General features: G+C 45.2%; 1 protein-coding gene across 3 annotated transcripts; it reads left to right on the top strand.

Moving 5' to 3' along the window:
* The first annotated feature begins 564 nt into the window (after positions 1-564).
* LOC129350516 (enteropeptidase-like) lies at positions 565-14,290 on the top strand. Of its 3 annotated transcripts, none has more exons than XM_055017289.1 (27): positions 565-816; positions 888-1,012; positions 1,166-1,233; positions 1,765-1,907; positions 2,340-2,429; positions 2,519-2,638; positions 2,729-2,834; positions 3,538-3,647; positions 3,724-3,864; positions 4,583-4,732; positions 4,812-4,917; positions 7,468-7,600; positions 7,708-7,849; positions 7,943-8,032; positions 8,353-8,478; positions 8,588-8,731; positions 8,867-8,977; positions 9,207-9,330; positions 9,524-9,619; positions 11,430-11,479; positions 11,568-11,639; positions 11,754-11,892; positions 12,202-12,383; positions 12,653-12,748; positions 13,595-13,734; positions 13,894-13,948; positions 14,034-14,290. In XM_055017289.1, exons 1-27 carry the CDS (start codon positions 705-707, stop codon positions 14,159-14,161), a joined length of 3,099 nt encoding a protein of 1,032 aa, XP_054873264.1. In that variant the 5' UTR covers positions 565-704; the 3' UTR covers positions 14,162-14,290. The 3 variants fall into 3 exon arrangements, with proteins under 3 accessions (XP_054873264.1, XP_054873265.1, XP_054873263.1); XM_055017290.1 differs by having other exon boundaries at positions 566-816; positions 2,340-2,390; positions 7,468-7,630; XM_055017288.1 differs by having other exon boundaries at positions 566-816; positions 7,468-7,630.
* The last annotated feature ends 1,029 nt before the right edge of the window (positions 14,291-15,319 follow it).

Raw genomic sequence — 15,319 nt, 5'->3', positions numbered from 1 at the left:
AAGAGCATTAAATTTTTCTAAAAACACAATGAGATTCTCTGCTACCACTTTTTCCATTATCTTAGACAGAAATGGAAGTTTGGGAATAGGCCTGTAGTTTAGAGGTAGTGAGGGGTCTAGATTCGGCTTTTTAAGTACTGGTTCAACAACCGCATGTTTAAAAAAGCTGGGAACCACACCAGTTGAGAGTGAAACATTTATCAATTTCACAATTGTGGGGCCAATAATGTTAAAAACAGTATTAAACAACTTTGTAGGGAGAACATCTGCAGGAGATGAGGAGGGTTTCATTTTCTGAAGCAGAGCAGTGATATCCTGTAGGGTCACAGGGCTAAAGGATGACCACTTAGAAGACAAAGATATACCAAAGTCAGCATTTAAAGAGGACAGTGGAAAAATAGTCTCTCTAATGTTTCTGACCTTGTCAACAAAAAATTGAATAATAGCTGCTGTACTGATTAATAGCTGCTGTATTGATTATCAGTTGCTGCCGTCATACTGAGTCATTTGTCATTTGCAGCTCAATAAAAGCTGATCAGGGATCAGATTCAGAGTCCAACAGGTCAGTCAGCCGCTCAGAGTTTATGAAGTAAACAGACGAAGAAGCAGCAGCTGATCTCGGCAGAGAAACTGACAGGTGTCATACAAGCAGCTGAAGGCTCTCTCTCATCATTTCAATCGATCGGTATTGATCGGTCCTCAGGATGACTCGCCGGCTGTCGTCTCTGGAGGTTCTCCTCAGCGTCGTGGTGCTGCTTCTCCTCGTCTGTTGTGTCGGCCTGATAGTCGTCTCGTATCTCAGCCTGGAGCCTGCAGGTAGACTCACGGTTCAGCCACCGATCGATGACATCAGGGCAGGTATTGATTATGTTGTTGTTGGTGTGGAGGTGCTGAGGAGCCGGGGAGGCTGAGGGGGCGAATGGTGATCAAACAGGGAGCTGAGTTCTCTGAAGAGCTGAAGAACTCCAGCAGTCTGCTCTTCAAGTCTCTGGCCTTCGACGTCCAGCAGCTGGTGAGTTTCATCTGAGAGGAGATGTTTCCTTCTCACAGAACACAAGGCCAGAATATTGATCTGATCAGCTTCATTACTTCAGTCACACATCAAACAGATCAGGTTCCACTGTAAAGTCACTTGACCTCAGTCTAACCTCTGATTGGCTGACAGGTGTCTGAGGCCTTCAGTCTAAGTGAGCTAAAACAGGCATTCAGGTCCTGTCAGGTTCAACGCTTCAGGTCAGATATCTGATCAATAACTACATCATTACTGATCAATCACACATCATTACTGATCAATAATAACATCATTACTTATCAATCACACATCACTACTGATCAATAACACACCACTGATCAATAACTACATCATTACTGATGAATCACACATCATTACTGATCAATAACTACATCATTACTGATGAATCACACATCATTACTGATCAATAACACATCATTACTGATCAATAACACATCATTACTGATCAATAACACATCATTACTGATCTACTGACCAATCACAGATCACTGATCAATCACATTATTACTGATTGATCATGTTGATCAGCTGATGAAGGGACTCATCAGTTGTTTCTTATCCTTATGATATTGATTGATTGATTGATTGATTGATTGATTGATTGATTGATTGATTGATTGATTGATTGATTGATTGATTGATTGATTGATTGATTGATTGATTGGAACTGTGTATCTAATAAATGTGCTGAGGACTTTATTGATGACCTAATCTGAGTTATTGATCACCAGTCGAGGCAGCGTGGTGGTGACCTTTGACCTCTGGTTCGATCAGCTGATCAAGCCCAAGGAGGTGGAGCAGCAGCTGGAGGCGGGGCTTCAGGAGGCCGATGGCGGGGGATTGGTCATTGACAGGAACAGCATCCACATCACAGGTGAGTCTCTGAGGTCACAGTGATGTCATCAGGGAGGTGATGAGGTCACAGTGATGTCATCAGGGAGGTGATGAGGTCACAGAGATGTCATCAATGAGGTGATGAGGTCACAGTGATGTCATCAGTGAGGTAAGGCTTTCAGTCCTGATCAATAAACGGGTAAAACTCTCTGAGGAGTCTGGAAACATGGAGATAGAAGAACATCTACAGGATGAGGAGATGGTAGGAGGTCCAGGAGAGACCAGCTGGAGGTTCTAGAAGATGCTTCAGAAATATCTTCATGAACCTCCAGCTGGTTTCTCCTGAAGCTCCTACGATCACCAGGACCTGATGACTGAGAACCTCTATGGAACTCTGAGGAGACAACATTAGTTCAGAGGTTAACATCTGAGGAGAAATATGGAGATGGAAGAACCTCTTGTGTTTCTGCAGAGAACACTGAGGAGACCACACCTGCAGCGACCAGCACCACACCTGCAGCAGGTAAAACACCTACAGTGACCAGCACCACACCTACAGCAGGTAAAACACCTACAGCAGGTAAAACACCTGCAGCTGCTCCTGTCCAGGTGTGTGGGGTTGTCTCTAACACCTGTGTGCTCCGTGTGCAGTCACCTGTTCTTCCGATGAGATGCTGTGTGCTGATTGGTTGACGTGCGTGGCGACCGATCGGTTGTGTGACGGAGTCCACGACTGTCCCGACGCCTCTGATGAAGCTGCTGCTCACTGCGGTAACCAATCATGTTTCAGGTGTTTCGTCTGGTTCAGGTGTTCAGCCCACCTGTGACGCTGGGATCATTGGATCATTCCTGTCTCCATAGCAACCATGTGTGACGGACAGTTTGTGCTCAGAGGACCGAACGGATCGTTCAGTGTGACGGAGTCTGACATGAAGAACATCAGCACCTTCTGCCGCTGGATCATCAGGTAGATACACAACAATAACACAATCACTGCACAATATAGCACAACAAGACCACAGCATAACACAAGAAGACCACAATGTAACACAACAAGACCACAATGTAACACAACAAGCCCACAATGTAACACACACTGCAATGTTACTGTGTGTTACAGTATGTGTTACAATATTACAGTGTGTGGTGCAGTGCACACACTATATTATTGTAATACACACGGTCACACACTGCAGTACACACTAACACTGTAACACACTGTGACACTGTAGCACACTGTAACATACACTGTAAAACACACACTGTAAGACACTGTAACACACTATAGCACACTGAAACACAGAGTGTAACACATGGCAACACTGTAACACACTGTAGCACACTGTAACACTGTAACACACACTGAAACACAGACTATAACACACTGTAAAACTGTAACACACTGCAACACATTGTAACACACTGTAACAAACACTAACACATTGTAACACATTGTAGCACAGTAACACACACCGTAACACACCGTAACACACTGTAACAAACACCGTAACACACTGTAACACATTGTAACACCGTAACACACTGTGACACTGTAACACACAATGTAGCACAGTAACACACGCTGTAACACACTGTAACACACTGTAACAAACACTGTAACACACTGTAACATTGTAACACACTGTAACACATTGCTGTGGTGTTCTCAGGGTTGATACAGGACTGTCTATTCGCCTAGACTTCCCTCAGTTTGAAACTGAAGAACAGATCGACACTCTCAGACTGTACGAAGGCGTGGGACCGGACAAAGTGCTCACAGGTGAGCTGAACACCTGGTTCTCCTCCTTCACCTGTCCACACTTTATCTGACGTGTTAACTTGATTTTGATTGGCAGCTGAGCTCTCAGGCTTCACCCCCCCCGGGACTGCGTGGCTGCTGACCGACCAGTCGACTGTAGAGTTTTTCTCTGATGACATCGTCACTCTGCCAGGGTTTAAGGCGACTTACAGCGCCACCAATCTGTCCAACCTGTCCGGTAAGAGTTCCTAGCAGAGGGGTGGGGTTAGGGATCCAGCTTCCTGTCTGTAACACACACTGTAACACACTGTAACACACATGTAAGATACATGTAACACACACTGTAACACAAAGTAACACTGTAACACACATCGTAACACATAGTAACACTGTAACACACATCGTAACACACACTGTAACACACTGTAACACACATGTAAGATACATGTAACACACACTGTAACACAAAGTAACACTGTAACACACATCGTAACACATAGTAACACTGTAACACACATCGTAACACATAGTAACACTGTAACACACATCGTAACATACACTGTAACACACACATTGTAACACACACTGTAACACACACTGAAACATACACTGCAATATACTGTAACACTCACTTTAACACACATTGTAACACACACTGTAGCACACTGTAACACACACACATTGCAACACACACTGTAACACACTGTAACACACTGTAACACACACTGTAACACTGTAGCATACTGTAACACACATTGTAACACACGCTGTAACACACTGTGGCACACTGTACCACACACTGTAACACACACTGTAACACACACTGTAACACACACTGTAACACACACAGTAACACACACTGTAACACAGTAACACAGTAAGACACTGTAGCACACTCTCTGAGGGTTGGGTTAGTGATGCAGCTTCCTGTCTGTCCTTCCTGTTGCTGTTCTCAGACCAGGAGAAGCTCAGCTGCAGCTTCGAGGATGGCATGTGTTTCTGGAGGCAGCTGCAGGACCACGACTCCAACTGGATCCGAACCCGTGGCTCCACAATGCCCCCCAACACCGGCCCCAGCGGGGACCACACGCTGGAGAACGGCTCAGGTGAGTTCCAGGTCAGTCCTGATCAGAGCTGATCAGATCAATAGAAGGTGACACTGATCCGCTGGTGTTGGACTCTCAGGTTTCTACATCGTCACTCCTCTGAACCCCAGCCAGCAGCCCAAGACCTTCAGGATCCACAGCCTCCCTCTGACTCCGCCCACACAGCCCATGTGTATGAGCTTCTGGTAAACAACAAGCAATAAACAAACACACATGGAAGCAATGGAAAACAAGCAAACATAGAAATAACAGAAAATAAACAAAAACATCAAAGCAACTTTATGAAACAAATACAAATGTAAACAATATAAACAAACACACATGTAAACAACATAAACACATAAGCTGCGTGTTCACTAGATGTGAATTTCCTGCACGTCAACGCACCGCATCTGAAAATCGTACAGACGGTGGGCAGTCACTAGTGGACCACAACATGGTCACATGACAGCGTTGAGTAACAGCAGGCCGCTACGTGGTCACGTGACCGAGCTTTCAGCTGGACAGTCCGACAGATGAGTCAGATAAACACAGCGGCTCGGCCGCAACCTTTCCCTTTTATTTCAAAAACACTTCAGCGAAAAATATTTCTGAAAGCATTTGAGGCAGAAATAATCTGTGCAGCAGCTGAATCTGTCCTGGTTTTATGTCACCGACACCTAGTTTAGATGTTTGAGGACAGTTTCACGATGTGTGGAATCTCCGCACGCCGCATCCAATTTGCATAAAGTAGGAGTCCAGTCTACTTTATGCAAATGAGCTGCAGGTAAACACACCGGATCAGCTGGAAACACACCGCAACCGGACCAGCATGCCACATGCACTATGTTTCGAGCTGTGAGCTGCTGTGTTTATCCGACTCATCTGTCGGACTGTCCAGCTGAAAGCTCGGTCATGTGACCATGTAGCAGCCCGCTGTTGCTCAGCTTTGTCATGTGACAATGTTGTGATCCACTAGTGACCACCCGCCATCTGTGTGATTTTTAGATGTGGTGCGTTGCCGTGCAGGAAAATCACATGTAGTGGACACGCACCTATACACATGTAATACAACATAAAAAAATATACATGTAAACAACATAAATACATGCACACATAAAAATAGAAGCAAGTCAGGTCAACATTTTTATTTAACAGATCGAAAAACAACCAAAGGTTGACCAAAATATTTCAAGGTTGAAGATAGAAACGAAATATGATCTGTGAAGAAAATATACAGAACAAGATAAACAACATGTCAAGGTATCAACGCTCAACTTCAGATAAAAGCAGAGAGAACATCTGTCTTCATTAGGAGCTTGAAGGTATCTAGGTATTTGAACAGGTAAACGGTTCCACAGACTGCAGCCACAGAGGAGGAACAGTCACCTCTGTGTCTAGGAGCTTTAAGGACCGTCTGACTGGCCGACCACAGAGCTAATGCATGAACATGTAAAAGCCCAGATGAATAAGAAGATGCCAACTCATTTAACACCTTAATAGCAAGCAATAAAATCTTAGAAACAATCCTGAAGCAACAGGAAGCTGGTGGAGCTAAAACTGGATTGATGTTCTCCCGTTTCTTAGTTCCTGTTAGAACCCAGCAGCAGCGTTTAGGACCAGAAAGAATCTGATCCAGACCACATCCAGAGGTCTATGATAGTCCAGTCTGGATGTAATGATCCAGACCAAATCCAGAGGTCTACAATAGTCTAGATGTGATGATCCAGACCACATCAGAGGTTTATAATAGTCTAGTCTAGATGAGATGAAGGCATGTTTGACTCTCAGAGTCCCTGGGGACAGATAGGACTTTACTTTGGTCAACAGTCTCAACTGAAAGAATCCAGTTTTAACAACAGAACTGATCTGATCTGTTTGTCAAATTTAAAAGCACAATGAAAAATCACACCCAGATATTAGAAAAGGGTCAATCATGGACATCTAGAAGGCCGAGAGCACGAGACACAGTCAACTGATAGGTCTGGACGGGTAAAACAACAACTTCTCAGATTTGGTTGAGACAACAATGAATGTCCAACATGATTCAGATCTTCTGGCTGCAGTGAACCACTAACCTGCAGGTAAATCTGTTCATCATCTGCAAACAGTAAAAGGAAACATTAGGTTTGTTAATTAACAGGAGCCTAAAATGGTCCAAGCAAATGTAAATAAAACCATTGAAACATCTAAACAAACAAACAAACATGGAAATAAAAACAAACCAAAAGGTTAACAAAAATAAGTCATTCAACAAATTAGTGTTGTGGAAGTTCAGCGAGGTCCAGAGAGGATGAGGAGGTCCAGAGAGGATGAGAAGGTCCAGAGAGGATCAGGAGGTCCAGAGAGGATGAGGACGTCCAGAGAGGATGAGAAGGTCCAGAGAGGATCAGGAGGTCCAGAGAGGATGAGGAGGTCCAGAGAGGATCAGGAGATCAGATGATTCAGGCTGAGAGGTTTCCTGATGTCAGGAGGAGAGACACCGACAGAGTAGCAGAACATGAAAGCATCAGGTCTGAGGTTCTCTCTGAACTTTGGGTTTATGTTGTAGTTGGGAGAAGGTCAGATTTAGACTACAGACCAACACTGAACAGATCATACCCGACCTCCTGCAGCGTCTGTCCATCTGACATTAGCATGAAGGTGACTCAAAGCTAAAGTAGCACCAACAATAAACTAGTAAACAACAACAACATGGAAACACGTGTCCTCAGGTAACTAGTAAACAATCACAACATGTAAACACCTGTCCTCAGGTACCACATGTTTGGAGACGACGTCCACCGTCTCAGAGTCCTGCTGCTGCCGTTGCCATGGCAACCCGAATCTGCCGCCACCGTGCTCTTCCAGAAGGACGGTAACTATGGCAACACCTGGAACTATGGCCAGGTGACCCTCAATCTGACATTAAAGGCCACGGTCAGTGATATCACGTCTCCCTAGTGGCATCACATCGGTCAGGAAGGTTCTGATCAGCTGACCTCTGACCTCTGCAGGTGACCTTTGAAGCGCTGAAGAAAGAAGGCGTGTTCAACGACATCGCTCTGGATGACATCATGCTGACATCTGCTCCATGTGGCCCCGCCCCCCCTGAGCCAACCAATGTAATGCCTCCGATGACCCCGCCCCCCATACCAGGTGAGATTAACTGCACACCTGAGCACCACCAGGCACACACCTGTGCTGTCGATCCATTCTGACTCCGCCCCTTCTGTTCTCTGATTGGTCCAGCTGACTGTGGAGGACCGTTCGACCTCTGGGAGCCAAACTCCACCTTCAGCTCCCCAAACTACCCACAATCCTACGGGAACCAAGCAGAGTGTGAGTACGCCTGCATCCTACCTGTACCTCCCATTACACCTGTACTTTCTACTTCTACCTGTACTTACACTTCTACTTCTACCTGTACTTAGAGTTTTTATTGATAGATGTACTTATACTTTTTACTCATACCTGTACTTAGAGTTTTTATTCATACATGTGCTTCTACCTGTTCTTCTACCTGTTCTACTGCTACATGTATTCTTGTATTTGTGTTTATAAATGTTGCTTCCAGACCCACTGATCCTGACTTCCTGTTGTGTACTGAGCATGTGCGACATGTTTACCTGGTGGTATTTACCCATGATGCTCTGCTACAGGTGTGTGGACCCTTCATGCTGCGGAGGGCCACAACATTCAGCTCCACTTCCTGGACTTTGACGTGGAGGCGACCTATGATGTGGTGGAGGTGCGGGATGGGGTGGGGCCGAACTCCACCTTACTGGGTGAGAAGCATTTTACCCACAATCCTCTGCAGCTTCTTCCTGACTTATACCTGTGCAGGTGACTTTATCCTGCTTTAGGTATTTACCTGGAGTTGTTTTCTTCTTTCAGCTGTTCTCACCGGTAGCGATGGCCCTGCCCATGACCTGTTCTCAACAGCCAATCAGATTATAGTACGGTTCTCTACGGATAAGTCGGGTTTTGGTCGGGGCTTCAAAGCCAACTTCACCTCCGGGGTCCATCTGGGGGCACCAGGTGAGTGTCTGAGGTCAGAGGTCAGCTTTATTAAACCTCTGAATATGAAACCAGTCAGAACCATCAGGACGTCCTGATCAGATGTTCTGTCTCATCATGTATTGATTATTGATTGAATGTATTCTGTGTCAACAGCTCTGTGTACAGGTGGTCAGTTCCAGTGTCAGACAGGAAGCTGTATCCATGGTGACGGTCTGTGTGACAGCGTGGTTGACTGTCCTGATGCATCTGATGAAGCCGACTGTAGTGAGCACTGATACTGATTATTAGTAATGTAGGAGATCAATAACTGATTATTATGATTGTAGCTAATAACTAGCTAATTAATAACTAGCTATTTAATTACTAGCTAACTAATAACTAATTAACTAATAACTAGCTAACTAATAACTAGTTAACTAATAACTAGCTAACTAATAACTAACTTGCTAATAACTAGCTAACTAATAACTAGCACTTTGTGTTTGTGTCTCAGTCGTGCTGCAAGTGAACGGTTCCAATCGGCTTCAGTTTCAGCTCAACTCGTCTCTGTTCACCGTGTGTGGTGACACCTGGAGCTCCCACCTGTCCAACTTCACCTGTCAGTACCTGGGATACAGGTAAACTCACCTCTCAGTGTCTGGGGTACATGTAAACTCACCTGTCAATACCTGGGGTACAGGTAAACTCAGGTGTCAGTACCTGGGGTACAGGTAAACTCAGGTGTCAGTACCTGGGGTACAGGTAAACTCAGATGTCAGACAGGTCAGTGGCTGAATGAAGAGTTCCTTACGTCTGGTTTCTGATGTGCAGGACCGGAGAAACCTCTCTGCTGCCGGCTCTGCCTCAGGATTCCCCATTTGTAACCATCACAGTCACCAGTAACAGAACACTGGAAACCATCGTCAGGTACGGAACACCAGAACCAGAAAAGGAAACAGGACTTCCAATAAAACCATAGTGAGAACCAAGACTAGACTCAGGACTAGGACTTAAACTCAACTAGAGGCTGACCATGACAATGACATTGTTCATACATGATTTAACATTGGTCATACGTGACATGATGTTGTGTATACGTGACGTGGTTCATACGTGACGTTTTTCATAGGTGACGTGGTTCATACGTGACGTGGTTCATAAATGACGTGGTTCATACGTGACATGGTTCATACGTGACCTGGTTCATACATGACATGGTTCATATGTGACGTGGTTCATACGTGACATGGTTCATACGTGGCATGGTTCATACGTGACGTTGTTCATACATGACATGGTTCATACGTGACATGATGTTGTATATACATGACGGGGTTCATTTGTGATGTTTTTCATAGGTGACGTGGTTCATACGTGACGTTGTTCATACATGACATGGTTCATACGTGACGTTGTTCATACATGACATGGTTCATACGTGACGTGGTTCATACGTGATGTTCATACATGATGTGGTTCACACGTGATGTTGTTCATACGTGACACGGTTCATACATGACGTGGTTCATACGTGATGTTCATACGTGACGTGGTTCATACGTGACGTGGTTCATACGTGACATGGTTCATACATGGCATGGTTCATATGTGATGTTGTTCATACATGACATGGTTCATATGTGATGTGGTTCATACGTGACATAGTTCATAGTGACATGGTTCATACGTGACGTTGTTCATACATGACATGGTTCATACGTAACATGGTTCATACGTGATGTGGTTCATACGTGACGTGGTTCATATGTGACATGGTTCATACATGACATGGTTCATACTTGACATGCTTCATACGTGATGTTGTTCATACATGACATGGTTCATACGTGGCATGGTTCATATGTGACATGGTTAATACGTGATGTGTTTCATACGTGACGTGGTTCATACGTGACATGGTTCATACGTGGCATGGTTCATACGTGACGTGGTTCATACGTGATGTGGTTCATACGTGATGTTGTTCATACATGACATGGTTCATACGTGATGTGGTTCATACGTGATGTGGTTCATACGTGACATGGTTCATACATGACATGGTTCATACTTGACATGCTTCATACGTGATGTTCATACATGACATGGTTCATACATGGCATGGTTCATATGTGACATGGTTAATACGTGATGTGTTTCATACGTGACGTGGTTCATACGTGACATGGTTCATAAGTGGCATGGTTCATATGTGACGTGGTTCATACGTGATATGGTTCATACGTGATGTTGTTCATACATGACATGGTTCATACGTGATGTGGTTCATACGTGACAGTTCATAGTGACATGGTTCATACGTGACGTTGTTCATACATGACATGGTTCATACGTAACAGGGTTCATACGTGATGTGGTTCATACGTGACGTGGTTCATACGTGACATGGTTCATACATGACATGGTTCATACTTCACATGCTTCATACGTGATGTTGTTCATACATGACATGGTTCATACGTGGCATGGTTCATATGTGACATGGTTAATACGTGATGTGGTTCATACGTGACGTGGTTCATACGTGACATGGTTCATACGTGGCATGGTTCATACGTGACGTGGTTCATACGTGATATGGTTCATACGTGGCATGGTTCATTCGTGATGTGGTTCATATGTGACGTTGTTCATACGTGACCTGGTTCATACATGATGTTCATACGTGATGTGGTTCATACATGACGTTGTTCATACGTGACGTGGTTTCTTGCAGTGGGACCTGCAGCAGGGACCAGGTGGTCTCTCTGAGCTGTAACAACCAACGTGAGTATCTCAGCTGTTCAGAGCTCTTCAGGTGATCTTCAGGTGCATCGTGTTTGACGTGAAGGATGAACCTGAGTCTGTGTTTCAGCCTGTGGAGTCCGTCTGGCCTCGAATGTCACAAGTGAGTCGGACCAATCAGAGGACAGAGTGCCTGGTCAAGGTAGGTAAAAGGTAAACCTGAGCAGGAACTAGAGAGGAACGAATAGAATGAGGAATAGAATCAGACCTGATAGATTCAGTCTGAATGCTTCACCTGAGTGTTTGTACCTGTCAGGCCGAGTGGTGGGCGGGGTTAACGCTATGGAGGGGGCGTGGCCATGGATTGTGTCTCTGCAGTGGCGGGGGCATCATCGCTGTGGAGCCTCTCTGATTGGCCGGGATTGGCTGCTGACTGCTGCACACTGCGTCTACGGGTGAGTCTGTCCAATCAGCGGTATGACATGAAAACTACACCTGTCCAGGTGAGCTCCGTCCTCTCTGAGTCAGAGGTTTAGATTAAAGAGCATCTTCTAACGCATGTTTAATCTCCACCATTTCCATCTGTTAGTCAGGTCTGACCAGACTTCTGTGATCACGCTGCTGCTTTCAGTCACTTTTAGGAACCCTGATGACTTTCTGAACCTCTAACCTGTGGACTCCTCTGAACCCTCAGCTGTGGGTTAGACTTCAGCCTGCAGGTGGTGCCGGCAGTAACTAATGATGAACACATGATGTCTCTGCAGGAAAAACATCCACCTGCAGTCCTGGGAGGCTGTGTTCGGACTCCACTCTCAGATCCACAGTGACTCTGAGCACGTTCAGACCCGACGAGTGGATCGCGTGATCTTCCACAGAAAGTACGACAGGATCACCAAGCAGGCCGACATCGCCATGATGCACCTGCAGCAGCCAATCAGCTTCACCGGTATGTACCAGTCAGCCGATCAGCTTCATCGGTCAATACCAATCAGCCAATCAGCTTCACCGGTCAATACCAATCAGCCAATCAGCTTCACCGGTCAATACCAGTCAGCCAATCAGCAACACCGTCCTGTAGGACTCAAACCTGCAGACAACACTTGAGAATAAACACCTGCCTGTGTGTGTGTGTGTGTGTGTGTGTGTGTGTGTGTGTGTGTGTGTGTGTGTGTGTGTGTGTGTGTGTGTGTGTGTGTGTGTGTGTGTGTGTGTCAGATTGGGTCCAGCCGGTGTGTTTAGCAGCTGAAGGTCAGAGTTTCACAGCAGGAAGAAAATGTTTCATCGCTGGATGGGGACGACAGACTGAAGGAGGTGAAACACACACAGTAACACACACACACACACACACACACACAAACATACACACACAGCAATATATACACACATACACACACCTACACAGGCACACACACACACACGCACGCACACACACAGTAACACAGTAACACACACACAGTAACACACACACACAGCAACACACACATACACACACACACACACACAGTAGCACACAGTAACACACACACAAACATACACACACAGCAATATATACACACACATACACCTACACACGCCCACACACACACACACACACACACACACAGTAACACACACACACACACAAACATACACACACAGCAATATACACACACACACAGTAATACACACACAGTAACACACACACAGTAACACAGTAACACACACACACAGTAACACACACACACAGCAACACACACATACACACTCACACACACACACACACACACACACACACACACACACACACACACACACACACACACACACACACACACACACAGTAACACACAGTGACACACAGTAACACACAAACATGAACCATGATGGAACATGACGTTCTCTATGATCCATGGTGGAACATGAGGTTCTCTCTATGAACCATGGTGGAACATGATGTTCTCTCTATGAAACATGGTGGAACGTGATGTTCTCTATGATCCATGGTGGAACATGATGTTCTCTCTATGAACCATAGTGGAACATGATGTTCTCTCTATGAACCATGGTGGAACATGACGTTCTCTATGAACCATGGTGGAACATGACGTTCTCTCTATGAACCATGGTGGAACATGACGTTCTCTATGAACCATGGTGGAACATGACATTCTCTGTCAGGTCCGACCCCAGACATTCTCCAGGAGGCCCAGGTTCCTCTGGTGGATCAGAACCAGTGCCAGCAGCAGCTCCCTGAGTACTCCATCACCTCCAGCATGCTGTGTGCCGGATACCCTGAGGGAGGGGTGGACTCTTGTAAGGTGAGCTCACCTGGACTCTTTTACATCACTCACCTGGAACAGCAGGTGTGACAGGTGATCTGAGCGCTGGTTGGTTGTTCAGGTTTGCAGGGTAACATAGCTCCTCCTGTTTGTCTCTGATCTGTTTAAATAAAGTTTTCCTGCTGTTTGAACCTGCAGGGCGACTCCGGCGGTCCGCTGGTGACGCTAGACGACGGACGCTGGACTCTGATTGGTCGGTGACACGCCCACAGACAGACACACAGCGATACATCACACAGTAAACTGAGGAAACTCTGCTCTCTGATTGGCTCCCACAGGTGTGACCTCGTATGGGAGGGGCTGTGGACGTCCACAGTCACCTGGAGTCTACGCCCGAGTCTCAGCCTTCTCCTCCTGGATCGCCCAGACCAGACGCTCCTCCTCACACCTTCGCACCTCACCCTGAACCTCTTCTCCAGCGACCAATCAAGAATCAGATCACCAGATGTTGTATCCAAACTCACAAATAAACCATCAAATGTGTCAAAACTGATTTAAAAGACTGAAAAACCAATAAAACGTTAAGAAAACTTCAGATTCTGATTCATTTCTTCTCTAACATCAGCAGCAGCCAGGACATGAAATGAAGAAGGAGTAGAAGAAGAATAAATGGTGTTCTGGAGGCTGATAGGACCAACAGGTGGTGGAGAAGGTGGTGGTGCTCTCTATGGAGGACTACTGACTCCTGAAGCTTCCTCAGGAGATGCTGCCTCTGGTGACGTCTCCTGATATTCTCCTCCTCCCCTTAGAGGAGAGCTCCAGCTTCCTGTCAGAGATAGTCCCAGATCTTTGTTGTCCTCCACCAGCTCAGCAGGCCTTCCATGGATGGTGGTGGTGACAGCTGGAGCCATCTGCTGGTTGGAGAAGGTCACCATCATCTCTGGGTTTATGTGATGTTCAGCTCCATCAGTCCACTGAGGAGGTCCTGAGCAGAGACAAGAGGACAAAGGCATCCGCATGTTTGACCAGTAGGGAACTGGGCTGGAGATCTGTAGTCATCTGGGTAGATCAGGGGTGTCCAACATGCGGCCCGTGGGCCAAAAGCATCCCTCCAGAGGGTCCAATCCAGCCCTCAATGTGTAAAAATTCCAGAAAAGACATTAACTGCAGATTGTAAATTAGTAAAACTATAAATTTAAAATAATTTCTAGACCATGACAAGTTGTTTGGATCAGAAAGTAAAATACTAGATTGTTCTTTGTTCTTTAGTGTCTCAGTTTTGTAATATTTTGTCTTGTTTTTGTCTTTTTTGTTGTTTTTTGTCTCACTTGTGTGTCTATTTTTTTGTCATTTTTGAATTTTTTTTACTAGTTTTTTGTCGTGTGTCCATTTTTTTGTCGCTTTTTAACGTTTTAAATTTTTTTCTCGTTTTTGTTTTATTTGGTGTTGTTTGTCTCGTTTTTGTCATAGATAGATAGATAGATAGATGATAGATAGATAGATAGATAGATAGATAGATAGATAGATAGATAGATAGATAGATAGATAGATAGATAGATAGATAGATAGATAGATAGATAGATAGATAGATAGAAAGATAGATAGATAGATAGATAGATAGTTG

The sequence above is a fragment of the Amphiprion ocellaris genome, chromosome 14, assembly GCF_022539595.1.
Source record: "Amphiprion ocellaris isolate individual 3 ecotype Okinawa chromosome 14, ASM2253959v1, whole genome shotgun sequence".
NCBI lineage: Eukaryota > Metazoa > Chordata > Actinopteri > Pomacentridae > Amphiprion > Amphiprion ocellaris.
Note: the sequence above shows the minus strand (reverse complement) of the source record. Positions and strands in the feature narration are given on the sequence as shown.